The 13,875-nt window shown below is 35.7% G+C and overlaps 1 protein-coding gene across 10 annotated transcripts in view; it reads left to right on the top strand.

The window, feature by feature from the left end:
- LOC138694789 (adenomatous polyposis coli protein-like) overlaps nucleotides 1-13,875 on the top strand; it is a 531,541-nt gene that overhangs the window by 457,876 nt on the left and 59,790 nt on the right. For all 10 annotated transcript variants that reach the window (XM_069818859.1, XM_069818853.1, XM_069818852.1 and 7 more), the window contains 2 exons: nucleotides 10,714-10,914; nucleotides 11,691-11,924. In XM_069818859.1, coding sequence (XP_069674960.1) covers nucleotides 10,714-10,914; nucleotides 11,691-11,924 — 435 coding nt within the window. The remainder of the gene's footprint in view (nucleotides 1-10,713; nucleotides 10,915-11,690; nucleotides 11,925-13,875) is intronic.

A 13,875-nucleotide genomic window follows, 5' to 3' on the forward strand; every position in this document is an offset into this window, starting at 1 on the left:
TGTGAAATTGTATTCAGTACATGATGGGATTAGTAGGATTATTCTCTTCACTTCAATCAGTTGTACTGTTTCGAGAGACATGGTACCTGAACGTAAAGGTTAAATTACAGTATTGCATAACTGCAGACCTAGAATAAAATTGCATGGCACAGTACTGTAGTTTCCTTTTTCGGTCTTATCTACTGTAGTTCAAAGTTGGAAAGAATTTACTGTAGTATTGTATACTGTATATTTAGAATTAAACTACAGTAATACATTTCATTTAAAGGGATACATAATGCATATTATAAATTTACTGTTAGATTGGGGAGCCTCCCTCTCAATAAAGGACACCTTCCAGATGCGGACAGATTGTTACGTCCCTTCGATGTCCGTAAATGAGAGGTTTCACTGTATTGTGTTCCATAGATCTTACATTAGCATTGAAGCTTTAAGATGTGGAACAAGTCAAAATTTTTTGGCGAGATTAAGTCAGGTGAGACCGAGGATTCGCCATAGATTACCTGACATTTGTCTTATGGTTAGGGAAAACCTCGGAAAACTCCAACCAGGTAATCAGACCAAACGGGGATCTAACCCAAGCTCGAGCGCAGCTCCGGATCAGCAGGCTAGCGAGTCTCCCGACTGAGCTACGTTGGTGACTCTACAAAAATTACTGTAGACAGCACATAGCAATCAGATTATTAAATTTACTCGTACAACCCTAAACAGTTATTCATCAGTTGAGCTATAAAATGTAATACCTACATAGCAAGTAAGTTAACTGCTTCCAAGTGGATTTAGGTTTTTCTTTCTTCTGATATAAGATATGTATCCCGAAATATTCCTTCGTACTCTTGCTCATTTCCGTTTTTCTTAAGAGCCCTTATCTTACCTCAGATTTAATACTATTGCAATAAATGTTATATACGACAATAACTTTTCTCTTGTATATGTATTAACATTTACTCTCCCCTTCCAGCTCTCTCTTCACCATTGCAGTTTAATAAAATTATTGGTCGTCACATTTTCTTCTCTTTTCCTTTCTTTCTTTTTTCTTTCTTTCGGTTTTGAAATGCGCATTTTTTTTGCACAGCCTCTTCCGTTGACCCTCGTCCATTCAAATTGCTTCAATTCCTCTATTCAATAGCATCTTAACTACAGTATTTCTATAGTTCTTATGTTCTTCATATGACACTGTAAAGGTGCAAAAACAAATTTATATTGCATTCATTTTTTACAGTATTTTTTTTCACTCATTATCCATACTAGTGTCCTGTGATGTTTGAACATGAGGGATGCAACCAAGATATTAAAAATTTCGTCTTATTTCATATGAAAAACTAATAGCAAGATCTATACTAAAATCCTTAAGGGGTTAAAAGATGAGTGAAGGAGAGCGAATATTTGTATAGCAAGGTGAAACAAATACGACAGGCCTCATTCTGCAGAGCGAACATCGGCGAATATCGCGATCTTCGCCATACTCGACAAACTTGAACCGAACATAGCGCCAATAATGCACGACGGTAATCCATACATCGGCTCCATATGTTATGTTATCGCTTCAGATCCCGACAATTTGTTATCCAGATTTGGTTCTAGTTTTTAGAGTCTATCACATTAAATTTTACTCTTACATTTTGTAAAGCGCGCAACTTTAACGTTGCTTGGAAGCCTCTGTCATGGATTTTTAGTTCAAAGTAGGTCTTTGTCATTTATCGTCGTCAATACGATATCTTATGTTCGCTCAGGTGAAGTCACCATGTGTCCGTTTAGTATAGATCGAATAAGCTTAAAAAAAACTTAAGCAAACTTTGTAATGTAGGCCTATGTGAAGATTGGTTATTGTAACTTACAGATATTTCCGAAATCCTAACAATTCTGTTATTTTCTGTTTTATAGGTAATTTGAGTTCATTAGCACCCACATTTAACAAGACTGGGTAGTATTGTTACAACCACTGCTGCCGAACTACCCAACCTAATTTACTAGTCACTGACTAGAGAATAAATTCGTTCCTGCGACCAGATGAATTTCTGCGTCCCTCTGAGGTCATCGAAAAGATCCGCTGGGATTGTAGCAACATGTGTGTATAATATTTGACGTACAAAAATATATAGGCCTACAACTGGCAAAACTCCGTTGTAGGAGGTTACTAAACCTTACCGTTGGAGGCGGAGTCTAGAGTTTCCCTCCATTTGTCTGACAATTAGGAAGGAGGTGAATAGTATATTGTGTTACTGTTTAAGATTGACGCATGCGGAGACCAACGGAGTTTTGTAAGTTGTTCCCCTATAGCATAATTCACTAGCTGCACACCCAGACAAAATCTGTGACTGTGGACAGGCCTTATAAGAGAACTTAGGCTTGCCCTTTCATTCTCGTGATAATAATAATCCTTTTTTTATATCGTAATCATTAAAATGAATATTACGATTGTGAACTTACAGAATCACACTACGTATGTAACGTAATAAAAAAAAAAGAATGGGATGTAACCTAAATGTCAACTACCTGCGAGTAATACATAAAACGTAATGCTGCATCTTTTCATTAGGCCTACTTTTAACTACATGCAAGGTGGAGTTATCTCTTGTTAGAGTGCGCGTGTCAAAGTTTTCATCACTTGTAATGATATGATTATGGGAATGAAAACGCGAGCCATGAATGTCGTTAGTTAATATGTCAAGACTCTTCTGTCGCTCACAGTTCTCCTCGAGGCAACGACATTAATAATAATAATTATTACTTCATACATCTTTATTACTTTTATATTAATGACATTATTATTATTATTATTATTATTATTATTATTATTATTATTATTATTATTATTATTATATCAAAATAGTTATAACACTCAAGTAACATTTTGTCCATTAATAAAACACAAGTAAATTCCAAAAGTTAACGCATACGTACTACTTGAATATTATTGCATCTAATAGTGGTAGTGGTAGTGGTAGTGGTAGTAAACCTACTCTTTTATTTTACGACGCTTTCTACTGCATACGTTCATCGAAATTCAACTTCGACGGGAAGTGCCCGATGAATTTTGTCTATCACGTAACAGGGTAAATCTGTGACACGAGCCTTTCAGCTTTATTTTCCGCCCTAAGGAAGCCATGCTAATGATTTAATCACCCTTTAAAATCCAACGTTGTCCACCGCTATGGAGTAACGGTTAGCATGTCTGACTGTGAAACGACCTGACTTGGGGTTCAGATCCTTGTTGGGACAAGTTACCTGGTTTAGATATTTTCCATGGTTTTTTCTCAACCCTTTGAGATCAAATACTGGGTAACTTTCGGCGCTGAACCCTGGACTCATTTCGCTGGCGTTACCGCCTTCATCTCAATCAGACATTAGATAACCATGGCATTTGATAAAGCGTCTTAAAATAAACAAATTTAAAAAAATTAAATCCGCCGTTCTCCACCAGCTTTGAACTCTTGAACTTCACGGCCTAAGGCCAGTATGATAATCATAAGACCACCAAAGATGATGATATACAATAAAATGAGTGTGTTACATAGTATTCTTGGACATTCTAAGAAATCTGTCTCCATGTAAAGCCATAATGGACATTTATCTTGGTAATAAATTATATCAACGTCATAATGAGGAAAACATATATATTCCCATCTACAGATCTGTTTCGTCAATGGTAGCATTCTTATTGTTATTGTTACTGTTATTATCATTACCATGAAATAATTTACAAGTTGCAAATTTTTTATTACTACCGTATAATATTAAGAACTTTAAATAACTTAAGGAGGCCACAAAAATAAAACACATTCATTCATAGTGTTCTACCCAAGGGCAGGTCTTTCACTGCAAACCCAGCATTCTCCAGTCTTTCCTATTTTCTGCCTTCCTCTTTGTCTCCGCAAATGATCCATATATCTTAATGTCGTCTATCATCTGATATCTTCTTCTGCCACGAACTCTTTTCCCGTTCATCATTTCTTCCAGTGCATCCTTCAGTAGGCAATTTCTTCTTAACCAGTGACCCAGCCAATTCCTTTTCCTCTTTCTGATCAGTTTCAGCATCATTCTTTCTTCATCCACTCTTTCCAACACAGCTTCGTTTCTTACTCTGTCCATTTCACACGCTCCATCCTTCTCCATATTCACATTTCAAATGCTTCTATTCGTTTCTCCTCACTTCGTCGTAATGTCCATGTTTCTGCCCCATACAATGCTACACTCCACACAATTTGCAGTTTTTCTTGGGAAAGGCAATTGCGGTAGCTTCCCGTTGCCTTCCGCACACCGCTCTTTCGCATCTTAAAAGATCCCAGATGGCCCCAGCCTGGAGGTGAGGAGAGTGGATTTAACTAATTAGGCTCTCCGGACTTCACCGAAATTCACCGCAAGGGTTAAATATCAGTTCTATTACGATTTTTGACCCGCTCAAAGGCCGGGAAATCCCAAATAGCCTTTGCCCCTTTTAAACACAATATATTTCTAAAAGCCAGATTCGCGCATCTATTGTTATTGTATTGGTTCGAATTTACCTTCCTAAATATCCTTTACATTTTTTCCGGGACCGTTATTTTATTTTTCCATTGAAGTTTACTTCTCTTACTATTTTTATCTCATTTTCAACAAACTGGTGCACTATACTCTGCGTTTATTGTAATCGAATACTATGGAATTAATTTACATTAAGAACTCGTTGTGTAAAATGGCAGATGACGGATTGCAGATGTCAAGTGTTTCATGTTTAAAGAGTTAAGTTCTGTGATGTTGTTGAGATTACTAGTGGCTTAATAGTGACGCAATCAATTTTCCACTTTTGTTTGATCTTCTCTGCTTCTCTATAATAATTCTGTGTGTCTATTGATTTTCTGTTGCATAGGTGGACTGCAGGTTATTTTAAAGACACTGGCGCGTTTGCTTGTTGTACAGTAATTATTATTATTATTATTATTATTATTATTATTATTATTATTATTATTATTATTATTATTATCAGCAGCAGCAGTTCATGAAGTTTCCGGGTTCGATTCCCGGTAAGGACTCAGGAATTTTTCTTTAAAAGAAATTGTTCTTGTGTTCGTTCGTGGTACGGAACTTAGGTTAAGTTTATATTTAAGACCTCTCCTTGCGCCACATAATCATACATGGTCAGCCTATCATATCATCGGAGTAATGTAATTCTGCCTTCCAGGCTCTCCAACCTCAGGAGAGAAAACAGAAATGTTGAAAGACAACCTGGTGACATTAGACAAAAATTGTTACTAATTCATTAATATAGTGTTCTGCCCAAGATCTTTCACTGCATTTTCTAATCTCCCCTATTTTCATCCTTCCTCTTAGTCTTCGCATACGATTCACATAGTTTCTTAATGTTGCATCATCTGATATCTTCTTCTGCTCCGAACTTTTCTCCCATTCATTATTTCTTCCAGTGCATTCTTCTGTAAGCAGTTTGTTCTTAGCCAGTGACCTAGCCAATTCCTGTTCCTCCTCCTGGTCAATTTCAGCTTCATTTTTTCTTCACTCGCTCTTTCTAGCACTTCATTTCTTTTCCTATCTGTCCATTTCACACTCCCCATTCTTCTCCACATCTATAATTCAAATGCCTTCCAGTCATTTCCCTCACTTCGTCATAATGTCTATGTTTCTGCCCCATACAATGTCATACTCCACACAAAGCATTTCACTAGTTTGTTCCTTAGTTCTGTTCCCAGAGATCCGCAGAATATGCTGCTTTTTCTATTGAAAGGTTTCTTTTTCATTGCGTTCCTTTTGACTTCCTGGCAGCAGCTCATCTTGCTGCTTATAGTAGGCCTACACCCCAAGTATTTGAAGTTGTCTACTTACTCTACTGCCTCATTTCGAATTCGCTAGTTTACCTTCTTTATTTTTCTTTCGATAACCATGGTTTTTATCTTGTTTGCATTTATCTTCATCCCATACTGCTCACAGCTGTCATTTAGCTGCAGTAGCATATCCTTTATTATCATCTCCTCTTCTGCTAGCAACACCATATCAGCAAATGTTCTGCATTTTATTCTTATTCCTCCTAGTATCATCTCTGGGATGTTCTGAAAACAGTTCTTCGCTAAATCTTCCAAGTAGATATTGAACAGGGCACGTGATAAAGATTGTTCTTGTCGTACCCTCTCCCTATTCCACTTCCTTTTGACGTTTCTTCTCCTATCTTTATGACTTGTTATTGCATTTGAAGGTTACTGAATAGCGTGCTCTTTCCATCCACGCCAGTTTTTTTTTTTTTTTTTTTTTTCAGGATCCCCATATTGTGTTGTTTATTGTTCGGAAGATAACAGGTTGCAGGTTCTGGGCCACATAAAGTTTTCTGATGCCAGTTCAGCAGTCTCTTCTGCCTTTTCATTGCCCTTGTTGTCCTCGTGTCATTTATCTCATATGAGAGCGACATCACTCTTAACAACCCCTTCAAGAGTTTATAACACTGTCATACAATTCCTGAAATAATTTCGTGTTTACTCAGGGCTAACAATGTTGCTCTATCGGTACGAATAGGTTGGTTACAAATACCTTGTTCTAGGACTGCTTCGTGCATTATCCCCATTGCATGTGCAGTGTAGAGTTGGTTGATATTAATGTGACATTAATAGACAGAAAATTAGCACCATGATGGCGCTTACGTGACATGTTGCATTTAGAACTTCCAGGCTGGAAATTGTAGAAATCTTAGTGGGAGAAACAGCTGTGAGTCGTTGCTTGCCCCTCGTAGACGGCGGAGGTGGGAGAAACATGAACAATTCCCTCCTAGTTCCATAAAGATGCGAGTCTGGCGACATGTTGACGCGTGAAGTTACTGGTCTGTTTATATACCGACAAAACTTCACATTCCCGTATGCCTTGTAACGAAAATTTCTGTCTCTGGAACAATTTAGCCTACGTATATTATACGGAGAATTTATTTTAACTTCCTATTTACCTCGTCTGTTAGAGAACTAAAATTAACGACTGTTTGTTTCGTGGAGAACAGAATGGATCTGTTGAGATTTCGTTAATAGCATAAGATCAGAGTTAGGTATGTTAAGTGAACGTTTGGAAAAGCATTTTACTAACTTCTGTTAACAACTGTATTTTTATCTATATTACAAAATTTATATTATAACAGAATTAATCACGATAGCATTAAAATAAAATATTGTTTAGATGCACAAAGTATTGAAGGCAAGCAATTATGGCGTGAGACATTTTCCCATCAACCTTTATCCTAGTCATAATATTTTGATGTGTTTTTGAGCTTTCAAGTCAGTACGTCTAAATGTACGAAATCTAAAGTAGATAATGCCTAATCAGCAATTACGTCTAATGAAAAATAAGTCTACAATATATGGGTCAATCAATGAATCAGTGGTATAGTTATTATTATTATTATTATTATTATTATTATTATTAGTATTATTACTACTATTAGTTGGGGTCCACACCTGTGGAGAACGGCTAGCGCGTTTGGCCGCGAACCCAGGTGGCCCGGGTTCGATTCCCGGTTGGGGCAAGTTACCTGGTTGAGGTTTTCTCCGCGGTTTTCCCTCAACCCAATATGAACAAATGCCGGGTAACTTTCGCTGCTGGACCCCGGACTCATTTCACCGGCATTATCACTTTCATCTCATTCAGACGCTAAATAACCTAAGATATTGATAAAGCGTCGTAAAATAACCTACAAAAATAAATAAATAAATATTAGTTGGGGAACTAATAGGCATACTGTACATTAAACAATTTATTATTATTATTATTATTATTATTATTATTATTATTATTATTATTATTATTATTATTATATCGTACTGAAACTAATAGCGCACAAAGAAGTTTAATTATGGGCTAATTCGTACGGATCTATTCTGTGAAGGTAATACTTGATGTGAATAAGACAGTGCAATAAAATTATTTGTTTAACTCAGCCTTTTATCCAAGCCGTAATTCATTCTATAATAGAATTTGGTCTCAATATTTCTTTTGGAGCTAATATTGTAGCCCCTTGCCTGCTTTATTAGCAATTGTTCATTTTTCTGACTGCGTTCGAATATTATGTAATTAATTTGTAGGAATAGGCCTATATTTATTATATTAAGCAGACATATAAATTACTGAACAGTAAAACATATTTCAAAGATGTAATAATCAATTCGATTGAAGACAAACATAGAATATATTCTGTCGATAGAATCTTTTGCGAACGTCAGTTGTAACTTCATGTATTCAGAACATTTGCTGATTTACAGCATACATGTTTATACCAACATTTCCACTGTTGTGCGATAGCCTTGCAGGTGAAACACTCAAAACTAGATTTTGTAAGGGCTTGAAAGATTAAGTGGATCATCAAACTCCATCTCGCCAACAACACAAATTAAATTACGTGTACGTGATGAGCATTGCAACGTTAAGGTAAATTATTGTGTTGTACAACTTTGTTCATGTTCCTCTTCATACGCCTTTGCTCTTTTCGTAACATCAAAGATGGTGTGGTGGTTAATGGATCTAGTTTTATAGTCTATACTTGGTCTTCCTTATACTCTATTGAATTGATCATTCTCGAACCACCGTTTATTGTCGCACATTCGTGTCGAAATAGGAATTGATAACGTGGACTGTTTCAAGAACACGTCATTTCGAAGGTTGAGCGTAAACTGATAGATTGAATTCGAATAACTTAATATAATAATGGACATGTTATGTAATTGTTCAGTTGAATTGAATCATAAATGATACAGATTAACTATGTTATGAGAACTGAGAATGTGCAACTGAAAAGGGGAGAGAGGAGGAACGAGGGGAGAAAAATCACGATGTGCTGACGAAGAGCTTTGGCAGCAAGTGCTAAAAATTGCTAAAAAAATTCCTAGAAATCGAGAAGAATGTAATATAAAGTGAAACATTTCAGAGGTAAATATCAGAAAATATGTCTTTTTAAGTTACATTGCTTCGGTGCAAGAGGCTCTTACCTAATGGTTTTTATGGATGATAATAATAATAATAATAATAATAATAATAATAATAATGTTTTATTGCAAAATGCGCAGCTTTTTCACCCTCGCTTGATAACGTAGGAACATTCAACCTTCAAGCCTTCGGGTTTTTTAAATTACAAAAATAATATGAAAATGTCACGATAATACGTTCATTTTCGATATTTGTGGTTTAAAAATACGTTTTATTGTAACGATGATAAAAAAATTAATTTCGTAAAGTAACCTGTTTTTACACTGAATTATGTGGACATATTTGCATTTAATATTTACGACTGAATTTAAATGGAAAATAAGGACAATATAAATTAATTTTCTTTACTCGAAACATAACGATAACGTATTTAAATTCTTTACGATAAATGGTACGAAACAGCGATTTTCTCTGAATAAGGTTAGAATATTTCGTTTGCGGTTTCTTTTTTACATAAGATCAATCCTAAGCAATTTGGACCGCATATTCCCAGATGTCATCCTGTGTGTTTTAAATGCTGAGATGTTTCATACCGAAAGCTTTTTTTAGACATACGATTTGCATTAATAATTCATCCATTCATAGTTTTCTGCCAAGGGCAGGTCATTTACTGCAAACCCAGCATTCTGCACTCTTTCCTATTCCTGCCTTCCTCTTAGTCTCTGCATATGATCCACATATCTTAATGTCGTCTATCATCTGATATCTTCTTCTGCCCCGAACTTTTCTTCCATTCACTATTTCTTCCAGTACATCCTTCATTAAGCAGTTTCTTTTCAGCCAGTGATCCATCCAATTACTTTTTCTCTTCATGATCAGTTTCAGCAACATTCTTTCTTCACCCACTCTTTCCAACACAGCTTCATTTCTTGCTCTGTCATATGCTCCATTCTTCTCCATATCCACATTTCAAATCCTTTAGTCGCTTCTCTTCACTTCGTCGTAATGTTGCATTAATAAGTGAATAGAAATTATCATTAATAAAAACGAAGAACATCTCAAGAATTATGTGGGCTCTTTTAATATTTTTTTCAGTACACCGTAGATAGCACTAGTTCGTCCAGGATATTTTACAATTGTGTGTGATAAAATATGTTCTACTACAAAAACACACTCATTAGTTCTTTTCATGAAAGCAAACGACATGTTTATATTACATCCAAGGTTGTACAGATATTTAGATTAATGCAGGGATACAGAACTCACAGAGAGAGAGGTGGAAGCATGGGGAAAGCATTGGTTCCCCTTCCACAGTCCACCGGAGTTGAATGACGTCTCTGTGACTCGTCGACATTCATGTGGCGGATTACAACAAACTCGTGCTCACGAAAAAAAATGACGAATGTATTTCCGGCAACAATAATTATAATAATAAACTGTTAACATATTAGACAACGTGCTTTGTGATAATTTTGAATACAGAAGTATTCATTTTCCCCATTCCGCTTTAAACTGGTACTTTTCGACCGAAATTGCTTCGAATTCCACCTCTCGACAGTGAATATAAATCTGTACACTGTCATGTGGATGACGTGTGGCCTTGAGGGAAGGGATGAATGACGTAGTTCGGCTTGTGACGTATGTCACAATTGGCGCTCAGTTCTGCATAGCTGGATTAATACTTTTATGCAAGAGAACATCTTTTCCGTTTTGCTTCATTATTTTTTTCTTAACTTTATTTTTCTCCTGTTTCTGTACTTTAGTTTTGTTTCTTATTTTCCTTAATTCATACGCATTTTCGAGACTAATCTATCTTCTTCTTGCTTACAGCTCCATTTTCAGAATGGAAGTGTCGGTAACGAAGAATTCTCTGCAGCCTCAGTTCTTGCTAGACTTGGTGTGACAATTGATGCTCATGGAAGTCTAGTAAGAGAGAGGCCGTCTTCCCTGCTGAGTGGTGGACTCGTCCTTAACAACAAGGAGAATGTCATGGAGGAACCCAAAGAAGAGGATGAAAAGAAAACGGCAGAGGTACATCAGCTAGATTACTTGTCTTTTCTCGGAGGAAGCTTTAGTGTTGATGAAATGGGACATGGAAGTGGAGCAACATAAATCACAGTAACGATTTTCCAGTCATCTGTTTTCACTGGGAGCTGATTTACATTTTATGATATAGGAGTTATATGTACAAACACTACCATTCACTGGCAGGACGGAATATCTGGGATGTCTGTCGTATCGTCCATCTTATATAGTTTTCACAATTTATAAAGATGTTATTTCTTCTTTCCATCGCCATTTGGATTTCCCACAGTTTTACCATTTGTTAGGTCTGTTTATCAGTATGTTGAAGCCATTGCAATGATATTTTTGTATATTTCTCCTGATGTGTTTAAATTTAAATCTTGCTGCTCAGATACTTATATTTCTTTGATGAACTGAACGCGTGAACCCTACAAGCGATTTTACACGGCACATTTTTAAGTTCTTTCCATTTGTCGACTTTCTTCTTTATTTAAAATTTAAATGTTGCTCCTTATTTCAATGTTGCTTTTAGACATTGTACTTCAGTTCACTGGCACATGAAATGCTAGTGTCCTTTATGTGTACCTTCGTATATTCGTTAGTGAAATCTGTAGATCTTACATTAACGCATCTAGTGGCAAACACAACCATTATTTTGAGTGCGTCCCGGACCACTTTCTAAAACAGCCACTGATGCTATGTTACCAGTATTGTATCACGAGAGAAAAAAAGTTATTTTCTTCAGTTTAGAAATTAATGAAAGCATTTTGAAATTTTAACAGCAATCAAGGGCCAAAAACGACGAGGACAACTCTTCAGAAGAAGACGGGGAGAATGGAGGAGGTGGAGATTCAAAGATGACAAACAGCGGGACTCAGACTCATCAGGGGATAGAGTCTACAGAAGCACACAACCTTTCTGCCCTGTATCACGGGACGTGGCCTGTGGAGAGGACTTTGTGGCACAGCGGCCCCAGCAGCATAGGGGGAACTAGTGGAAGCAAGAGCATCAGTCAGGTAATCTCAACATTAAGATAATATTTACGAAGTTTCCTTTTACATTTCATTAGAAACCTTCCATAATTTGCTGTTCTTCAGTAGCATGACAAAACGAATGATGTAATCTCTGCAAGAATTAATTTTATTGGTACTCTCTCACATGAAATTCAACATAGTGCTGCAGAGAGGAAGTGAGCTATTTCAAAAAATTAAAAAAAGCTGCGAGTGCCATAAGTATAGTTCTTTCCTTAGTTCATGCTTAGTTAATTTACTTAACAGATCAAAATATGATCTTGCTTCTCATTAGAAAGTTATTTGTCTTATATAGAGTGTTAGGAATTTACGTGTAAATATTTTAGTAGTAATCGAGTGTAGTATATTGTACTACATTATGTAAAGAATTTGTCAATCTTCGAAGTTATTTTTAGACATGAAAAAATGCCAAGATTTTAGGTTCACTAATTCTTTCAGATGATTTGCTTTTCCTATGAACGCCTGGCTAGTTACGCGGAGGTTCAGGCTTGTGGGGGTTGACTATCATGCAGAAGGTCTTTGTACTTTAACAGGTAACCAAATAATTTAACGTGCATCCAAATACAAACACGTTTTGTGATACCTTTTAGATAACACATGGGGTAAAATTCATTGTTTATTTTGTACTGTAATACGTTCGAATTTCGAATACAACCAACATTTTTATTCTCATAAAGATGGTAGACCGCAGTAGAACAAAAGCATTGAAAGTAATGTTACCTAAAATAAAAATGGCTTTATAAGCGATGTGGCATTTACTTCTAAACTATCACGAAAGAAAAAAGAAATTGACATTTGAAAATAGTTGTTATTCAAATAAAAGAAATATACGAAATAAAATAATATCTCTCAATTGTTAACGGAAGTTAATATTTTTTAACTTGTGTAGGCATTTTTTGTAGAAAAATTGTGTCACATTACAAAAGGAAACAATGTCATCTTGCGGTTCACGATACACGATAGTACATATTAGTCTAAACTGACAGGTGTTTCACAGTATGATTATTCAAATCATCAGACCGTAAATACGTGACACATTTATGAAAAAACTTATTAGAGCAAAAAAAAAAAAAAGTAAATCGGACGTTGTTTAAAATGCATTTTTCTTAAACAAATATTAAAATACTTGCACTATACCCCTAACACTCTGTATACATTCGAAAAAAGTCGTATACACTGAATTAATGGTAAAGTTGGTGGAATTGCTATATACTGTAAATAAAATTAATGCACTAAGTAAATATACGAATTATTATATTTTGAATAAATCAATGTTCTTTTCATCTAACGAAAATAAGACAAGACAAATGTTTTGAATTCTACAAAGCTTGTTGGCACTTTTAGCAAATTTTCTACCTGTTACTAAGGAACAAAATAGATAGTGGGAAGATCTTTATGTACAGGGAGAGTATATCTCTTGAGACTGCACCCAACTGTTACATAGGGACCGACTGTGTACTTTTGGGGAGCACGATTAGTGGGGAGAGAGGAACCGAAGGGGAAACTGCAGGATGCTGAGGAAATGCATCTAGGGCTTGCAGCATACTTGGTCCCCTCATCCAGGATCTGTGTGTTGAATAGATTCACTGTTATTTTTAGTTTGATGTTTTATAATGCTGAAATACAGTACAACAATATTTATGAATATTTTGAAAATAATACACTTTCATTGTTTCTTTTTTCCCATAAAGAAAAAGGTGGTGGAACTCTGTGTAAAAATTTACTGGAGTGGACAGGAAGATGATTAGGCTTACTGTCCAGTTTAGCAGGAATTCAAGATCTAAATAGAGTTCATAAAAATCATGTCAAAAACATAATGAACTTTATTTATTTTCAATCTTAATGCACCTTTTAGAATAAATGCAGTTTAAATCCATGTTAACTATAAACTGACTCAATTTGGGTTAACAGAATAATAGATTAGTTTGTAACAAAG

Source organism: Periplaneta americana, chromosome 2 (assembly GCF_040183065.1).
Source record: "Periplaneta americana isolate PAMFEO1 chromosome 2, P.americana_PAMFEO1_priV1, whole genome shotgun sequence".
Classification (NCBI taxonomy): Eukaryota; Metazoa; Arthropoda; class Insecta; order Blattodea; family Blattidae; genus Periplaneta; species Periplaneta americana.